At 39.0% G+C, this 15,784-nt stretch overlaps 1 protein-coding gene across 1 annotated transcript in view; it reads right to left on the bottom strand.

Moving 5' to 3' along the window:
• Positions 1-15,784, bottom strand: part of TRIM24 (tripartite motif containing 24) — a gene marked incomplete at its 5' end in the record, with an annotated part of 57,003 nt that overhangs the window by 33,005 nt on the left and 8,214 nt on the right. Inside the window, 5 exons of the mRNA XM_006887212.1 lie at positions 94-358; positions 1,721-1,835; positions 6,164-6,280; positions 9,688-9,820; positions 15,066-15,213. Coding sequence (XP_006887274.1) covers positions 94-358; positions 1,721-1,835; positions 6,164-6,280; positions 9,688-9,820; positions 15,066-15,213 — 778 coding nt within the window. The remainder of the gene's footprint in view (positions 1-93; positions 359-1,720; positions 1,836-6,163; positions 6,281-9,687; positions 9,821-15,065; positions 15,214-15,784) is intronic.

The raw sequence follows: 15,784 nt of genomic DNA, 5'->3' as shown, positions 1-15,784 counted from the left end.
ATAAGCCACCTGGTGGCTGTGGATTCGGCTCCACCACAGGATTCTGCTTAGGGATTTGTGGCTGGCTCTCCTTATCCTCGATTACTAAAGAACCTAAATTGATAATATTTTGAGCCCAGAAGCTAGGATCACAGTGAAATTGGATGGTGTTGTTGGTGGCTGGGGACACATCACACCTGGCTCGAAGGAGGTGCCGTAACCGGTATGTAATCAGGCGCTTGCTGTAAAGCAATGCAGTGCTGCTTCCGCTGGAGACAGCCCACTTGGAGAAATGCATGACATGCTCCAGCTGTTTAGAAAGTCCACTCACTTCCTGCTGCTGCTGCATGAGTTTCATGCGATGGTCTTTTGCAAGACTCTGAAATCAAGACAATTCTCAAGATTAGTTTTCATATATAACACACATTTTTGGATTACGAAATTAGGATGGCTACATCTCTAAGTAGGAGAACTCTTAGTGGGCTCCCCACTACCCTCCCCAAATGTTCACACAAAAGGCCACGGTCATAGCAGAGAAGACAGTACCAACCACCCTTAGTTCCAGGCTGTGTCTGATCTGACAAGTTCTGGAGTTTAGGTTTCTACTGCTATTCCCAACACGCATCGAAAGTATGGATTAGTTTTAACAATCTCACCATTGAACTGGGTAAGCCATTATACAGTAAAGTTATCAGAACACTGACTTAGTCGTAGGATTTTCCACTTTTAGGCATTCTGATTCCCACTGTTATGGGAGTTCTGGGGGCTTAATGGCAAAGGAATTGTACTGCCAACCCAGAGTATGTAGGTTTGAATCCACTAGCTGCTTCTTAGGAGAAAGACGCGCAATCTCCTCCTGTGTGAATTTACTGTCTCTGAAAACCCACTGAAGGGTTTATAACTTTGTTCCAACTCAAAGGTACTCAAAGTCATGCAATCTTCACTGTAAGGTGACCTTATGGCTTAGTGTTTCAGTTAGGTAGCCATCTCAAAGGTCAGAGTTTTGAATACAACTGCACGGCCTCAGGAATATGACAGAAGCTGTAAGATCTCAATCAAATGGAAAGTAGTGGGATTTCCCCCATTTATTCCCTATGGTAGCAATTTGTGCCTAGTGTTCTGCCCTAGGGTAGAGAAAACGTCACTACCTTTGTAAGGAACAAGAAAAACATCCTCTTATCTCTGCATTATCCTGCTTATTGTGAATTATCTTGAAAATCAACAGGTGTGTGAGAGTATTACCAGAAAAACAATTTAACAGCAAATACAGAATTTAACCTGACCAAGAGACTTGTCTTATTTAAAACCCTTAAACTCACCACCATGCCAAGGAAATTGTTTCTGTGAGGACAGACTCCACTCCCCCTGCCCCCATCAGAGAGAAGAAAGCTCTTGATGAGCTCAGACAACTTAGAAAAATGAAGAAGTAATATACTACAGGACATTACAGATTCTATTTAAAAAGAAATAAGCTAAGCCCCTAGCCCAGACAAACTGAGTCAGAGGGAAAAATGGTAACAAAGACCAAACACCCCAGAGCTAGTTCCATAAACTCTACTCTTCCATTAAAAACCCACAATCAAACCAAATCATGTGAAGAAAATTAAGAATAGTGTGTGTACAGAAAATGTACAGACTTCAAGGTTACAAGAAGATTAACATTTCATTGACTGATATCAAATTAACAAATGCTTGAGACAGTAACGTATGAACCACCACAACAGGCTACTGTACAACTCACCTCCAGCTGGTGCAGGAGCGCTTTTCCTTTTTTGTTTATTTCTACCATCAGTGTAAATATAGCAACCTTGATATCCTGTTCCACCTGCTTTTGATTCTGATTGACTTCAATAATTCTAAAAGCAAATGAAAGAAGCAAAGATTGAACATTTAGGCAGATTGTGGTAATATGAGTTGTTTATGCTGCGACTCAACGTCTTCTTGATGTTGAGGAGAATGTGGCATCAGCTTTGGAGGAAGACTCATGAACAATTGGTGTCATGCAGATGACATGATCTTCCTTGCTCAAAGTGAGAAGTTGGAAGTGACTGCTGCAGAAGATCAAAGACTACATACAGCCTTCAATATGGATTACATGTTAATGTCAAGAAAACAAAATCCTCACCAGTGGATAGACAGGTAACATCATGACAGTTGGAGAAAGACTGAAATTTTAACCATTTCATCTTACTTTGATCCTCAATCAACACCCTTGGTACAAGCAACCAGAAGATCAGCAGATATATTACACTGGACAAATGTGCAGTGAGGGACCTTTCTATGTGCGTCGGGTTGCTAACTCACAGTGACCCCATGTACAAGAGCCCTAAACCCTGTTCTATCCTGTGCAACCTTATTGTCTCTGACACACCTACCCCCATTGCCCCAGTGACTGAATCAAACCATCTCATCTTCCTCTCCTGTACCGTCACTCCACCACCCGAAGCATGTTTCTTTTTAAGGACCGGTTCCTCCTTGTAACATGTCCAAAGTATGTCAGACAAAGCTTCAGAATCCTTGCCTCCAAGGAGCAGCCTGGTTTCACCTTCTCTAGGATGAACCTGTTTGTTCTCTTGGCAGTACATGGTATGTATATTCAACAGTCTTCCCCAGCACCATAGCTCAAAGGCATCAATTCCCTTTCTATCATCCCCTAGTCCAGCTCTCTGATGCATAGCAAGCAACTGCGAAGACTACGGCCTGGATCAGGTGCATCTTAGTTTCCAGACTGACGTCATTACTTTTCAGTACTCTGGAGAGGTCCCCAATAGGCGACTTTCCCCAGGCAATCTTGATTTCCTGGTTGCTGGTACCAAGAGTGTTGACTGTGGAGCCAAGCAAATGGATTTTAACAATCTCAAACTCTTCACCATCTATCATGATGCTGCCAATTGGCCCAGTGGTGAGAATCTTTGTTTTCTTGATGTTGAGCTTCAATCATACTGAAGCCTGCAGTCCTTGGCCTTCTGCAGCAAGTGCTTCATGTTGTCTCTATAATGTAGGCTGTTGCTGAATCTTCCTCCAATCCTGATGCCACATTCCTTCTCATACAGCCCAGGCTCCTGGTTGATCTGTTCTGCATATAGATTGAAAAGGTACGGAGATAGAATACATCCCTAGGTGCACACCTTTCTTGATTTTGAACTGTGCAGCGTCTCCCTGATCTGATGACTGCTTCCTGGTTCAAGTTCAAGAACATATCAAACTTCAAAACCATCTCAGGAAAAGGTCTGAGGCCTTGAACATCAATGAGCGAAGACCAAATGAGCTGTGGGACGATATCAAGAACATCATCCATGAAGAATGTAAAAGGTTATTACAAAGGCAGAATAGGAAGAAAAGACCAAGATGCATGTCAGATAAGACTCAGAATATTTTATAAGAGTGCCGAGAAGCCAAAGCTAAAGGAAGAAATCAAGACATTAAGGAGGTGAACAGAAGATTTCAAAGGACAGCTTGGGAAGAAAAAGCAAAGTACTATAATGACATATGTATGCAAAGAGTCAGAAAATAAAAAGAGCTGAACTCGCTCAGCATTTCTTAAGCTGAAGGAATTGAAAAACAAATTCAAGCCACAAGTGGCAATATTTAAAGATGCTTTGGGAAGAATATTAAATGATGCAAGAAGCATTAAAAGAAGATGGAAGGAGTACACAGAGAATTGGCTGACACAGAAGAATTCCATGAAACAATCTATAAGCAAGAGCCTGGGTGATGAAGGAAAAAGTTCAAGTGGCTCTGAAAGAACTGGCAAAAAAACAAGGCTCCAGAAACTGACAGCATATTTCAACATTAAGATGCTGCCCTGAATGTGCTCACCAAGTTGTGCCAAGAAATCTGAAGGACAACCGCCTGGCCAACTGACTGGCAGAGATCTGTATTTGTTCCCATTCTAAAGAAAGGTGACCCAACAAAGTACGGAAATTATCAAACAATATCATTAATATCACATGCAAGCAAGATTCTGTTGAAAATTTTCCCAAAGCGACTGGAGCAACACATCAGCAGAGAACTCCCTGATGTGCAGGCTGGGTTTAGAAGAGGCCGTGGTACTAGAGATAATATAGCTAATGTTAGATGGATCTTGGCTGAAAGCAGAGAATAGCAGAGGAATGTCTATTTGTGTTTTATTGACTATCAAAGGCGTTTGACTATGTGGATCACAACAAACTGGCTGACTCGGAGGAACGGGAATTCCAGAATATTTGATTGTGTTTATGCTTTCTAAATTACTGGGGAATAATTTTAGGAGTTCGAAAACTAACGTGTGCCTGATTCAGGCCATGGTCTTTTAAATCATTCGCTATGCTTCCGAGCGCTGGAAATGAATAAGGATGACAGACGAATTGATGCCTTTAAGCTCTGATGTTGGAGAGAGTGCTAAAAATACCATCAACTGCCAAAAGACCACACAGACGTGAGAGGGGGCAGCTATAGTGCTCCTTGGAGGCACAATGTCAAAGCTTTATCTGAAGCACTTTGGACATGTTCCTTTAAGGGGCAAAAGGACATCAAGTTTGGGAAGGTGGATGATCAGCAAAAGAGAAGACCCGTTCAAGTGAATTGACACAGTGACTGCTGCAACTGAGCTCAAGTGTGTCAGAAATGATAAGGAAGACACAGGATAGAACAGGCTTCAGATCTGTTGTTCACAGGGATCCTTGAATCCAGAGTACATAACAACAGTTCATAATGAACATGTTCTGCTGACCAAGCAAAGTAGATAAAGTGTATCTGATCTAAGCCATGGTCTTTTCAATTACTTGTTATGCATCTGAAAGCTAGAAAATGAGTAAGGATGACAAAAGAATTGATGCCCTTGAGTTATGTTGTTGGAGAAAAGTACTGAATATCCCACAAAATGCCTAAAGAAAAAGCATGTTCTTTGTCTTAGAGAAAGTGCAACCAGAGTACTTGTTTGGTGCAAAGGTAAGTGAAACTTCATTTCATATCCTTTGGGCATGGCGTTAAGAGAGGTCAGTCTTTGGAAAAAGATATCATGCTTGAAAAGGTAGAGGATTAAGTGAAAGAAAAGAAGCCAATCAACAGGATGGATTGACAGAGTCACTTTCTGAATGGGCTAAAGTGTAACAGACATGATGAAGATTATGAAGGAAACAGGATGATCCAGGTTGTTGTTTACACGGTTGCTAGGAGTAGCAACTAAGCCTAACATGCTGGGGCTCTACTAGCTGTCAGTAACTGACTCAGTGTCAGAGCAGGGAGCTCTGGTGGCCCACTGTTAAGAATCTGCGCTGCAATTCCAAAGGCATGCGGTCGAATCCATCAGCTGCTCCAAGGGTACAGGATAGGCAATCTCTTCCCATGTAACTTACTGCCTGTGGAAACCTGCAGAAGGGTCAGCTATGAGTCAGTTCCTCTAATAACAGAGTTATTGTTTTGGTTAAGTGCCACAAAGTTGTTTGATCCTATGAGCTTTGTGCCTTGAACACAAACCTTTCATCTTTTCTCCAAGTTCATAGGAAGAGTTTCCAGAGGCAAGCTTTTCTTCTCATTTGGGAGATCCACAAAAACCAAAAGCCTTTTTAAATACAAGGTCAAATCCAAACAGTTTACACCCTGTTGTGATCAACAGCCACACCCTAGTCTCAACCTCAAACCAGAAAGCACACCTTTGCAGAATCCAGCCATTCCACCCATCTTCCCATCCTGCAAATAGCCCCAGACTAGAGGCCAAAAGTCTTTTGTCTCAATATATTCTAAAATTTCTAATCCATTGTCTTTTTTTTTTTTTAAAAACAACCATATTAAAAAAAAAAAATCAAATCACAGGCCAGAAAATGGGTAGCACCTCAAATTTTAGCAAATATTAAAATAGTAATTAAGTACTGAGTGTTAAAATATTTTACAACACTGGTTAAAATTCTGGAATTTCTTTAAAATTGATAAAACACTTGACAATTCTAAACAGAAATAACTACCAGATAAAGCTGTCATTAAATGCAGATATTGATTTTCAATATTTCATAGTGGAAAATAATTTTTCCTAAATCAAAGATTTCAAAAACATTGTTTTTGGAAGTGCCTAATCAGCTTTATTAGACCTTCCTGAAGTTTGTGTAACTACGTAACTGAGTAAAGGGAGACATACTGTCCTGACAATGAAGACACTTACCACATTCTAGAAAAACGATTCATTACAATAACATAAACAGAAATTTACCTGTTTTGGATCTGATTTCCTGTGAATTTAATGTATTTTGTTTTTTCCATTAGTTTGGTGATTAAGGTATCTATGATTACTTTCTGGCTCTGAAAAGCCTCTTCTATAAATTGGTATCTGAAGAAATAAACAAATAAATTAACTTCACACAAATGTACCTGAGAAAAATTAAGAAAAAGCTAAAGTAATGAACAAATAGTATAAAACACTTAAAATAATGATTGTAACAATATAAATAATAATCTTCTAAAACACAAATCCTAAAGTAGGTTCTCCCTCCTCTCCAAAATATGAAAATGTTTCATCTTTCAGATCATGCTATTTATGGACACATCCATCATTCAGAATTTTCAATGTTGAGCCTATTCACTTCGATGACCTGGCAAAAAATAGCAAAAGATATAGAGAGATTTAGTAGCTATTTAATAACTAAAAGGTACTAGAGTGGCACAGCAGTTAAGCATTCAGCTGCTAGCCAAGGTTGGGCACTGGAATCCCACGCCATTTCCAAAGAAAGATGTACTGGTCTAGTTCCATGCAGATTACACCCCTGGACACTCTGTGGGCTAGTCTGAATTTGTCCTGTACGGCCACTATAACCTGGAATCAACTTGATGGCAACAGTATCAAATACGAACTATTTAATAATTTTAGGATTTTGAAAGTTTGATGCTATAAGTAAACTTGTAGATTATCTTTTAAGAAACAACATGTAATTATATTGTATTGGTCATCTTCTCTTTCATCATCTTTCTGTACTGTTCTTCCCCAAGGACTGACCCCTCCTAACAGCATGGCCAAAGTATGTGCAATGAAGTTTCATCATCCTTGCTCCTAAAGAGCATTCTGGATGTATGTCTTCCAAGAAAGCTTGCTTTGTTCTTTTGACAATTTAAGGGATATTCAAATATTCTTCACCAATACCAAAATTCAAATGCTCTTCAGACTTCCTTATTCATTATCTGACTTTCACGTGCATGTAAAGCAGAAGAAAATGTCATGGTTTTGAGTCAGATTCACCTTTGTGTTTAAAGAGAAGTTAGTTGAAATTACATTGTCCAAGAATAAAGATATATTGCCAGTTTTGTTTTCTAATTTACTATTTTTTTAAAGTTTTACCTTTGTTTTATGAGGGAGACTAGCATGTAATTTTCCATTTTCACAATGTTTTTTCCACTTTAGTTTCTGGTATCCAGCTTATGCTGGTTTCAAAACACAGGTGATGAGAATAAATTCCCCGACTCCATTCTCTGAACAAGTCTGAGCAGGAAATAATCTTAATTTTAACGTAACTATTCGATAAATTATCAGGAAGTCAATGGGGGGGGGTTCTCACGCATTTGAAAATTTTAATTAACGTAATTAAAATGATTATTTGCAGGTTCGATTTGTCTTGTGTTTAAGTAAGCTAAAAATGTTCCTGTTTCATGAAAACATTTTCAAGTTATTGATAAGACATTTTTATTTTTTATAAAGTCTCTAAGGTAACAATGCATCATTTATTTCAGTAAAATCTACTATTCTTTTTCCTTCTTTGCAGTTTAAGATCTAGTGGGATTGTGGGTTGTACTGAGTGCTCATATGAATTGATCTCCTTTATTGCCAAACATACAGAGATATTTTTATTTTCATAGTAATTGTACTGTGGCCACACAGATGTTCTGTATCATTTGAACCCTTTGAAATTTATTCTTGTGCACTGTGGTATGATGCTGTTTGTTATGTGCCATCTAGTCTAAAGTAACTCAGAGCTGACCCTAAGGCAGGGTTTCTGAGGTTGTAAACAGCACAGGAGGAGACTGCCCATCTTTCCCCAGAAGAGCGCGGCTAGCTGGTGGAATCGAACCACATGCCTTTGAACTGGCTGACAGAGCAAATCCTTACCCACTAGGCCACCAGAGCTCTCTTGTGAAACAATGAAACAGGGAAAAAAGTTATGCATGTTTGAAAAAAATGTATAATACAGGCTACAGTGTTTCATAAGCTAGAATCAGTTCAATCAGCTTTACTGTATTCTCACCCTACTAATGAAGCTTGGTAATTATAACTATGTTAACATTCTCGGCCTGACTGCAGATTTTCAATTTATGGATTTTTAATTTCTTTTAAAGCTAACCCACTGCCGTCGAGTGGACACAGACACAGTAAGCCGACACGGAGTCTTTAAGGCTGTCAGTCTGAGAGGAGCTGCCACTGTCCTTGTAAGGAGCGGCTGGTGGAGCCAACGACAGACTTTTTAGCTAACAGCCCAACATGTTAGGGACTCCACCAAATCCTTTTGAGGTTATGGTGTATACACCTATTGAACTGTCCTGTCTTAGAACAGAACCTTTTTATCCTTAATGCATTTGCCTTATAAGTCTCTTGTATTGGCTTGACAAGCTTCTCTTTGGTTAATTTTTATAAAGCACATTTCTCCCAATAAACCTTTTTCTTTCACAAAAAGAAAATATCCTATTATCTGGTTTTTAATCTAGCCTGAAATCTATTAATTTGGAACATTTTCCCATCTAAATTATAATTATTAATATAAACTGCCCACCGATCAATCAATACTTATATTGTTTCTTTTCCTTACATTTTTTTGCCCTATGTTTAGACTGTTACTTTTTAATTATTCCAATTCTCTCATTTATTTTAATTACATGTATTTTTATAAGCTGAAAAATTCATCCCTCCTAAAGCTCATTCAAGTCAACTGAAGTCAAATGCTAACATGAAAGTGTATGAACCAAGGCTATAGAAGATTCCATTTTCTGAAAAAAAGGAAAAAAAGAGAGAAATCCAGGTTTTTAAAATGTGAAATCTCTATCTTAAAACACAGGATATACATTCCATGTAGATGAAAATGTGGTCAGTCTGTGTCCAGAGCTAAAATCTGTTCTCTGAATAGATGTAATGTTTGAGGACATTTTTGACTCAGGGTGAAATCTCTCTCAGGGAGGAGTGATAGGGAATAGCAAAGGACACATGGACAAACAGAACTGGTTTGACAAGCACTGTGGCAACGGGACAATGAAAACAGACTTTCAAGGAATATTCAACCTGAATCCTTCTGATCATACGGAGATTTACGAAAGTATTTCTTTGAGTTTATTATGTTTAATTTGTTTTGTTTGTGTATAAAGGATGCTCATCTAGATGATAACATAATTATGATTAAAAAAAGGGGGGGAATATGGGAACCCCAATACTAAATATTTGTAATAAACTGAATGCTATTTAAAAAAATATTTGGGGACATTTTTGACATAATTTTTTTACAAAATTAGAGATATACTACTAACATCTAGGATGGAGAGGTCAAGAATTCTGCTAAACAACTGTAATGACAAGACAACCTCTTAAAATAAAGAACCATCTGGCTTATAAGATCAGTAACATCAAGTTGAAAAGATTGAGTGGCGGTCGGCACACTGCAGACCAAACCCTTGTGACTGCAGATTGCCACTGTCACCTGGACTAGTCCCCCGGCCCTCATAAAGCTGCAACAAATCTGCAAAAGGAGCAAAAGACACTCATACCTATGCTCTTTATGTTCTAGTAACTGGCAATCCCGACAGGTCAGTTTGTCACAAGTCTCACAGTAAAGCTTCAGCTGTTCCTTTTTATGAAAAGGACAAAACACTGGTCGTTGACTGGTCACACCAACAGCCTCTGTTAAAACAACAACAAAGGGTGCCAAAGAAAGTAAAATTAACATAATTAAATAGTAACTATGAGACTAAGTCAAAATAATTTAATGTAAAAAAGAACTAGAAAGAGTCTTATGTAAATTTGGGTTTACCGATGAGAATGTTGAAGGAGTAGTGAACGGTTCATTTTCCAAAGGAGAACATCAAGAAGAAATGCAAGCAGCCAGGTAGGATTAAGTGTGAGGGTCACACAAGCTTTAATAAGATATCTTAAGACAATAATCTTGGTAAACGTGTCTGAACCAAGTATTTGTTCTCTATCCTCAATACACGTTTTCATTTTTCTTCATGCAAAACTACTAGAAACAAACAAGGCTCAGTAACAGAAATGACTCCCTCCTATCTGGAATTCAAAGGGCATATCCATTAGCACAGAACTCATCATGGTTTTCACTACTGTTGACTTGGTACATGTTTCCACGGTGGTTATTTTCCTCTACACAGTTTTGTAAATATATTGAAGATGGTGCAGGACAAGGTTCAAATCTTTTGTTCATAGGGTTGCTATGAGTCATGCTCAACTCAATGGCACATAACAACAACAAAACAACAAATATACTCAGTAAATAGGAATAAAATATATTAAAACTGTGGTAAAATATGAGACTATACTTAATATTGCACAATATTATTTCTTCTACCTTGCTTATCTTTCTGCTATTGTATACACCTACTTTATTTCTCCTCTGCCTATATTATATTCAGCCATGATTCAATTGTGTCCCTGAAAATGTGTGTCAATTTGGTTAGACCACAATTCCCAATACTGTGCGGCTATCCTCCATTTAGTGATCTAATGCAATTATTCTTCATTTTATGTGTTGTGGCGTTTGAAAATGTGACTTTTCTATCCATTCTGTTAGTCCCACTGGGTGCATGGTCTCCATCCATGGACCTTAACTGCAGGTATATATATGGTCTTGCAAATCATCAACCTTGTGGGACCACTATAAGAGAACGTTTTCCACACTGTGAGAAACAGTGTTAGGGAGAGGGTAAAGGGACTAGGGTACTGCTGTGAAGAGGCTGTGGCAAGGTATATATACCAGAGGAACTCTGGAGATAGAGCCACAGCTAAAGGTTTTACTCTTGGATGAATGACCGAAACGCTGACTTGTAACTGAGATAGTTTCTTGGGTGACTAAAGAAACTAGATCTTTGTTGCACTGTGTTACTAAACTGGATCTGGACTTTAACTAATTGAGGACTTGTGCTTTGTTATTCTGGCTTAGAACTGCTGAACTAAACTGGACTTGCATTGTGTCATATTCTTTGCTTCCCCCACTCTATAATCTATTTCCCTATAAACTCCACAAGTGTGAGTAAAGTTTCTGAGTCAAGTTGCAATGAATAGTGGACCCAGTGATTTCATAGAAACAGATGCAGGAGCATGTTGGGGTGGTATGTTTGACCATGCAGCTGTTTGTTTAACAGTATGGATATTATTGATGACAACAGTTTTTAAAGCATACATAAGTCAGACTCAGAGGCCTCCATGGAGCATTTGTTCCTTTTACAATGTATTCGAAATTCCAACATGTACATATTAAGGAGGTAGGTTGTATGTATATTCAGAGTCAAAGCCTTAGCAATAGGCTGAAGTAAGTACATTCTTGCTTGAGTCTCACCTTTTATCTTGCAAAAGACAAAAGGAAAGAAAAGGAAGCAGAGGAGGAAAATCTTAGAATTACCCAGAAAGAAGAGACAGGCGTGTTACAGTCTTTTGACCCAGGGTCCCTGTGCTGAGAACCTACAGATGTTGAAAGGTGATAGCATCTGTCCCCAGAGTGCAAGGGAGTCTTGCCCTAGAGCTGGCACCTTGATGTGAGCTTGTAGACTCCAAAACGTTGAGAAAATAAATTTCTATTTGTTAAAGTCACCCCATTTGTGGTAAGTGCATTTATAACAACATTAGTTAAGACATTTAGTTAAGAAATTCATTTAGCGAACCTGACACTACGGTCACCTATTTGTTCGCAGATATTTAGGTATTTCTCAATTACAAGAGGATGCTTCACAGTAACTATAAAATTTACCGATCAATACAATGTTTCCATAGTGGTAAAATTGCTGAGTCAAAAGACAGTTCATATAGACCCAAGTAAATGGTCCTTCAAAAAAACAAAAGCCAGTGCCAACTTGCAGTATTACCTGTATTTTATTTTAAACAAGGCTCTAAAAGTTCCAAGTCTTCGTACGTTTTATTTGCTACTTTACTCTGCCTTAGAAATTCTATTTTACATCATCATTTCTTCCGTTCACTTTAAGCAATGTATCCTCAAGAGCAATTTCCATTCTCCTCTTATGTCTATTTTAGTTTTTTTCTTTCGTTATGGTTGTTGTTGTTGATTGCCTTTGAGTCAAGCATGACTCACAGTGACCCCATGAACAAAAGGCCTGAAGCCCCTCTACAACAACTGACATTTATCGAAGTTCATAGGGTTTCTGGAGAGATGTTATTTAGGAAGTGGATGCCACTCCTGCTTCCAAACCTTCCATAGTATGTTACTGTTTTTTTATGCCATGGAGTTGTTTGCAATGTACAGCAGCCCTATGTATAGCAGCTCTGAACCCTTCCCTGTCCTGAGCAAGTCTTACTAACTCCGACACACTAACCCCAACCCCTATCGCCCCAGTTACTGTATCAATCCATCTCATTTGGGTCTCCCTCTCCTGTGCTGTTCCCTTCATCATTCCAATCATGATGTCCTTCTCCAATGACCAATTTCTCCTGGCCCTGTGCCAAAGTAAGTGAGGCAGAGCCTCCAAAAAGAGACTTTGTATCACCTTCTCCAAGACAGACCTATTTGTTTTCTTGGCAGTCCATGGTATGTTCAAGACTCTTATCCAGCACCACAATTTGAAGACATTGATTATTCTTCTGTCATCCTTAGTCATTGTCCAACTCTCTGAAGCATAACAAGTAATAGAGAAGACCATGGCCTGGATTAGGCACACCTTTGTTTGCAGGATGATATCGTTGCTCTTCAGCACTCTGGAGAGGCCCATGACAGCAGATTTTCCCAAAGTAATTTGTCTTTTGACTTCCTGACTGCTGGTGTAAGAGTGTTGATTGTGTATCGAAGCAAGCTGTAATTGTTAACAACCTCAATCATTTCTCCATCTAATATGGTGCAGCCAACTGGCCTAGTGGAGAGAATCTTTGTCTTCTTGATGTTGAGCTTCTATCTATATTGAAGATTACATAGTTCCTGACCTTTTGCCACAAGTGCTTCAGGTCCTCCTCAGTTTCAGCAAGCAAGGTTTTGTCATCTGCATATCGCAGGTTGTTAATGAGTCTTCCTCCAATCCTGATGCCACATTCCTCCTCATAAAGCTGCTTCCCAAATGATCTGTTCCATATACAGATTGAAAAGGCATGAGGACAGGATGCATCCCTGACACATTCCTTTTCTGATTTTGAACCATGTAGTGTTTCCTTGCTCTGTTCTGAGGACTGCTTCTTGGTCTTTACACTATTTTTTATTTTATTTCTTCATTATTGCACATTTTCTCCCACCCCTTCCATCCCTAGCCCAACTGCAATGTATTCCTGGTTCCAGATTATTCTCATACATACAATACATAATAATCATACATTCTTTTCAAACAGTTCTTCCCCTCATCTGTTCTAATGCAGTGTTCACTATCTATCCACTCTCTTCCCATTCCCTCTCCGATGCCCCTCATGTCTACCCTATTTTATAACAGCACTGTTATGCAGTATTTATCCTTTTATGACTGAGATATTTCACTCAGCATAATGTCCTCAAGGATTCCCCATGTTGTGTAACGTTTTACCATTTCACCGTTTTTCAGCTGCATTGCATTCCACTGTGTGGACGTACCTTAGTTTTTTTTTATCCACTCATTTACTGATGGGCACTTGGGTTGTTCCATCTATCACTGTGAAAAATGCAGCAATAAACGGATTTGCATACATCTGTTTGAGCTGTGGCTCTCGTTTCTTTAGGGTATATTCCCAGCAGAGGACTTGCTGGGTCAAATGGCATTTCTATTTCCAACTTTCTAAGAAAGCACCAGACTGTCTTCCACAGTGGCTGTACCATTTTACATTCTGACCAGCAATGAATAAGAAAGTTCCATACTCTCTCTCCACAACTTCGTCAGCATTTGCTGTCTGCTGTCCTGCTGAACTCTGCTATTGTTATTGGAATGAGATATCTCATGGTTGTTTTGATATCTAAATCTTCACAATCTGACAGGATTTTAAAGAGACTTTGTCTCAAATGCATTTCTTTAAAAACTTAGAATTTTTCACACTTAATAGCATTTCCTATGTATGAAATGGAGGACTTTGAATATCTTTCCACTGTATAACTTTCCTCTGCTCTCACTTCCAAGAAGTATCTCACTTCACAGAGTAACAAAAGTTTCTTTAAGATGCATCTGTGAAATCTAGCTATATCCACACCTGAACATTTGTCCTTCAATGTCTTTCCGCCATCAGTGTCCTAGCTTTGCCCCACACTCCTCCAGCACCTGTTCCCCAGCCACATCACCTTTCTCCTACAGCCTATCTGTGAAAGTGTTTCACTTGCCTCATCTCTCTCTTCCATATAACAGGCTCTTTCCTTCATAAACTCATCCTTTAAGTCACAGATCTGTCTTCCAAACTAAGCCCCAGATCTGAGTTTTACACTCCCATCTTGTATTCTAGGAGAATTTATCAGGTCAAGCTGTGCTATGTGCTTCCAGTCTCCATGACAACGTGGAATCACGGAGGGCAGACAGATCCTCCTCACCGCTTCACACCTAACCTAGCAGAGGCTCTTGAAAGGAGGCTTACAAACTCAACAACTTAAAAAAGTCCTTTTCAAACAAATGTTAACAAATTTTTCATGGAAAACAATGCATTAAAAACCCAGAAACTCAAATTATCCAAAAATCAAAACTTCTTTGGTTATCTATCTATCTGATAAACATAAAGGAAGAAAGAGAGAATATGTTTAAAAAGGAAATGTTTCCTTTGCTGCACACAAAGAGGCTGAAGGAAGTGGGAGGGGAACTGACGAGGTGTCTGTGTCCACTCCCGCTTAGAACCTGGTCAGAGCTCAGACTTCAACTGTCGTATAGATCTCCTTGTACTTAAACAAAAGAATAAAAGGTCTCTTAATGCTTATCAATGCATCACCACAAAGAAGGTGGAAGCAATGAGTGAAGAAAATAACAAGCATCAACAGTACCTGGAGACACCTCCTCTTTCTGTCTGACAGTATGGTCTTTCGTGAACTTGACCCTCTGGTGAGCTCTGATGCAGGTCTTGCAGAGCCACTCCACGCACTCCACACAAAAGCCATTTGCTTCGGCATTGTCCTCACAGCTCGTACAGACCTGGTGATAAGAGCAATAGACCACAGGAGTTTGTGCGGAAAAGGAAAGCTGGTCACCACAGGCCATATGTAAATAAATTCATCAACTATACTTGACTCTGCTAGCTATTGTCTTAATAGTGTTTCTTTCCCAAGTTTAAGCTGTTAGGTATAAAACTAGATATAGATAAAAAATATATTGTTTAGAAGTATACTTATATGTTTATAAATAACATCTATTTGATATGTGTTCATAAAATAAGAAATGCTGCATATAGACAAAAAAAGGTACATTTTCTCCTTTGTTCAATGTGCCAGTCTTGGCATTATACTAGTAGTCGGGGCAGAACATTCAGGAAAAGCAAACATGAGTCTCACCCTTGTTAAATGTGGCTATAGATGGAATACAGTTTCAAAATCGGTTCCCTCACTTTTCGTTTGAGTGGTCATGGCCAAGTTACTTAAGAGTACTTATCTCTAAAATAAGGCTAATGCTACAACCAGGAGAAGATAACATAGATGAATGGGACCTTCTAAGACTCAAATCCCTATGCACATCCAAAAACTTCTCCAGTAGGGTAAAAAGGGAAGCC

The sequence above is a fragment of the Elephantulus edwardii genome, unplaced genomic scaffold (genome assembly GCF_000299155.1).
Source record: "Elephantulus edwardii isolate Elephantulus edwardi_28Jun2011 unplaced genomic scaffold, EleEdw1.0 scaffold00055, whole genome shotgun sequence".
NCBI classification, from domain to species: domain Eukaryota; kingdom Metazoa; phylum Chordata; class Mammalia; order Macroscelidea; family Macroscelididae; genus Elephantulus; species Elephantulus edwardii.
The sequence above is the reverse complement of the archived record's forward strand: the minus strand, read 5'-3'. Positions and strand labels throughout refer to the sequence as shown.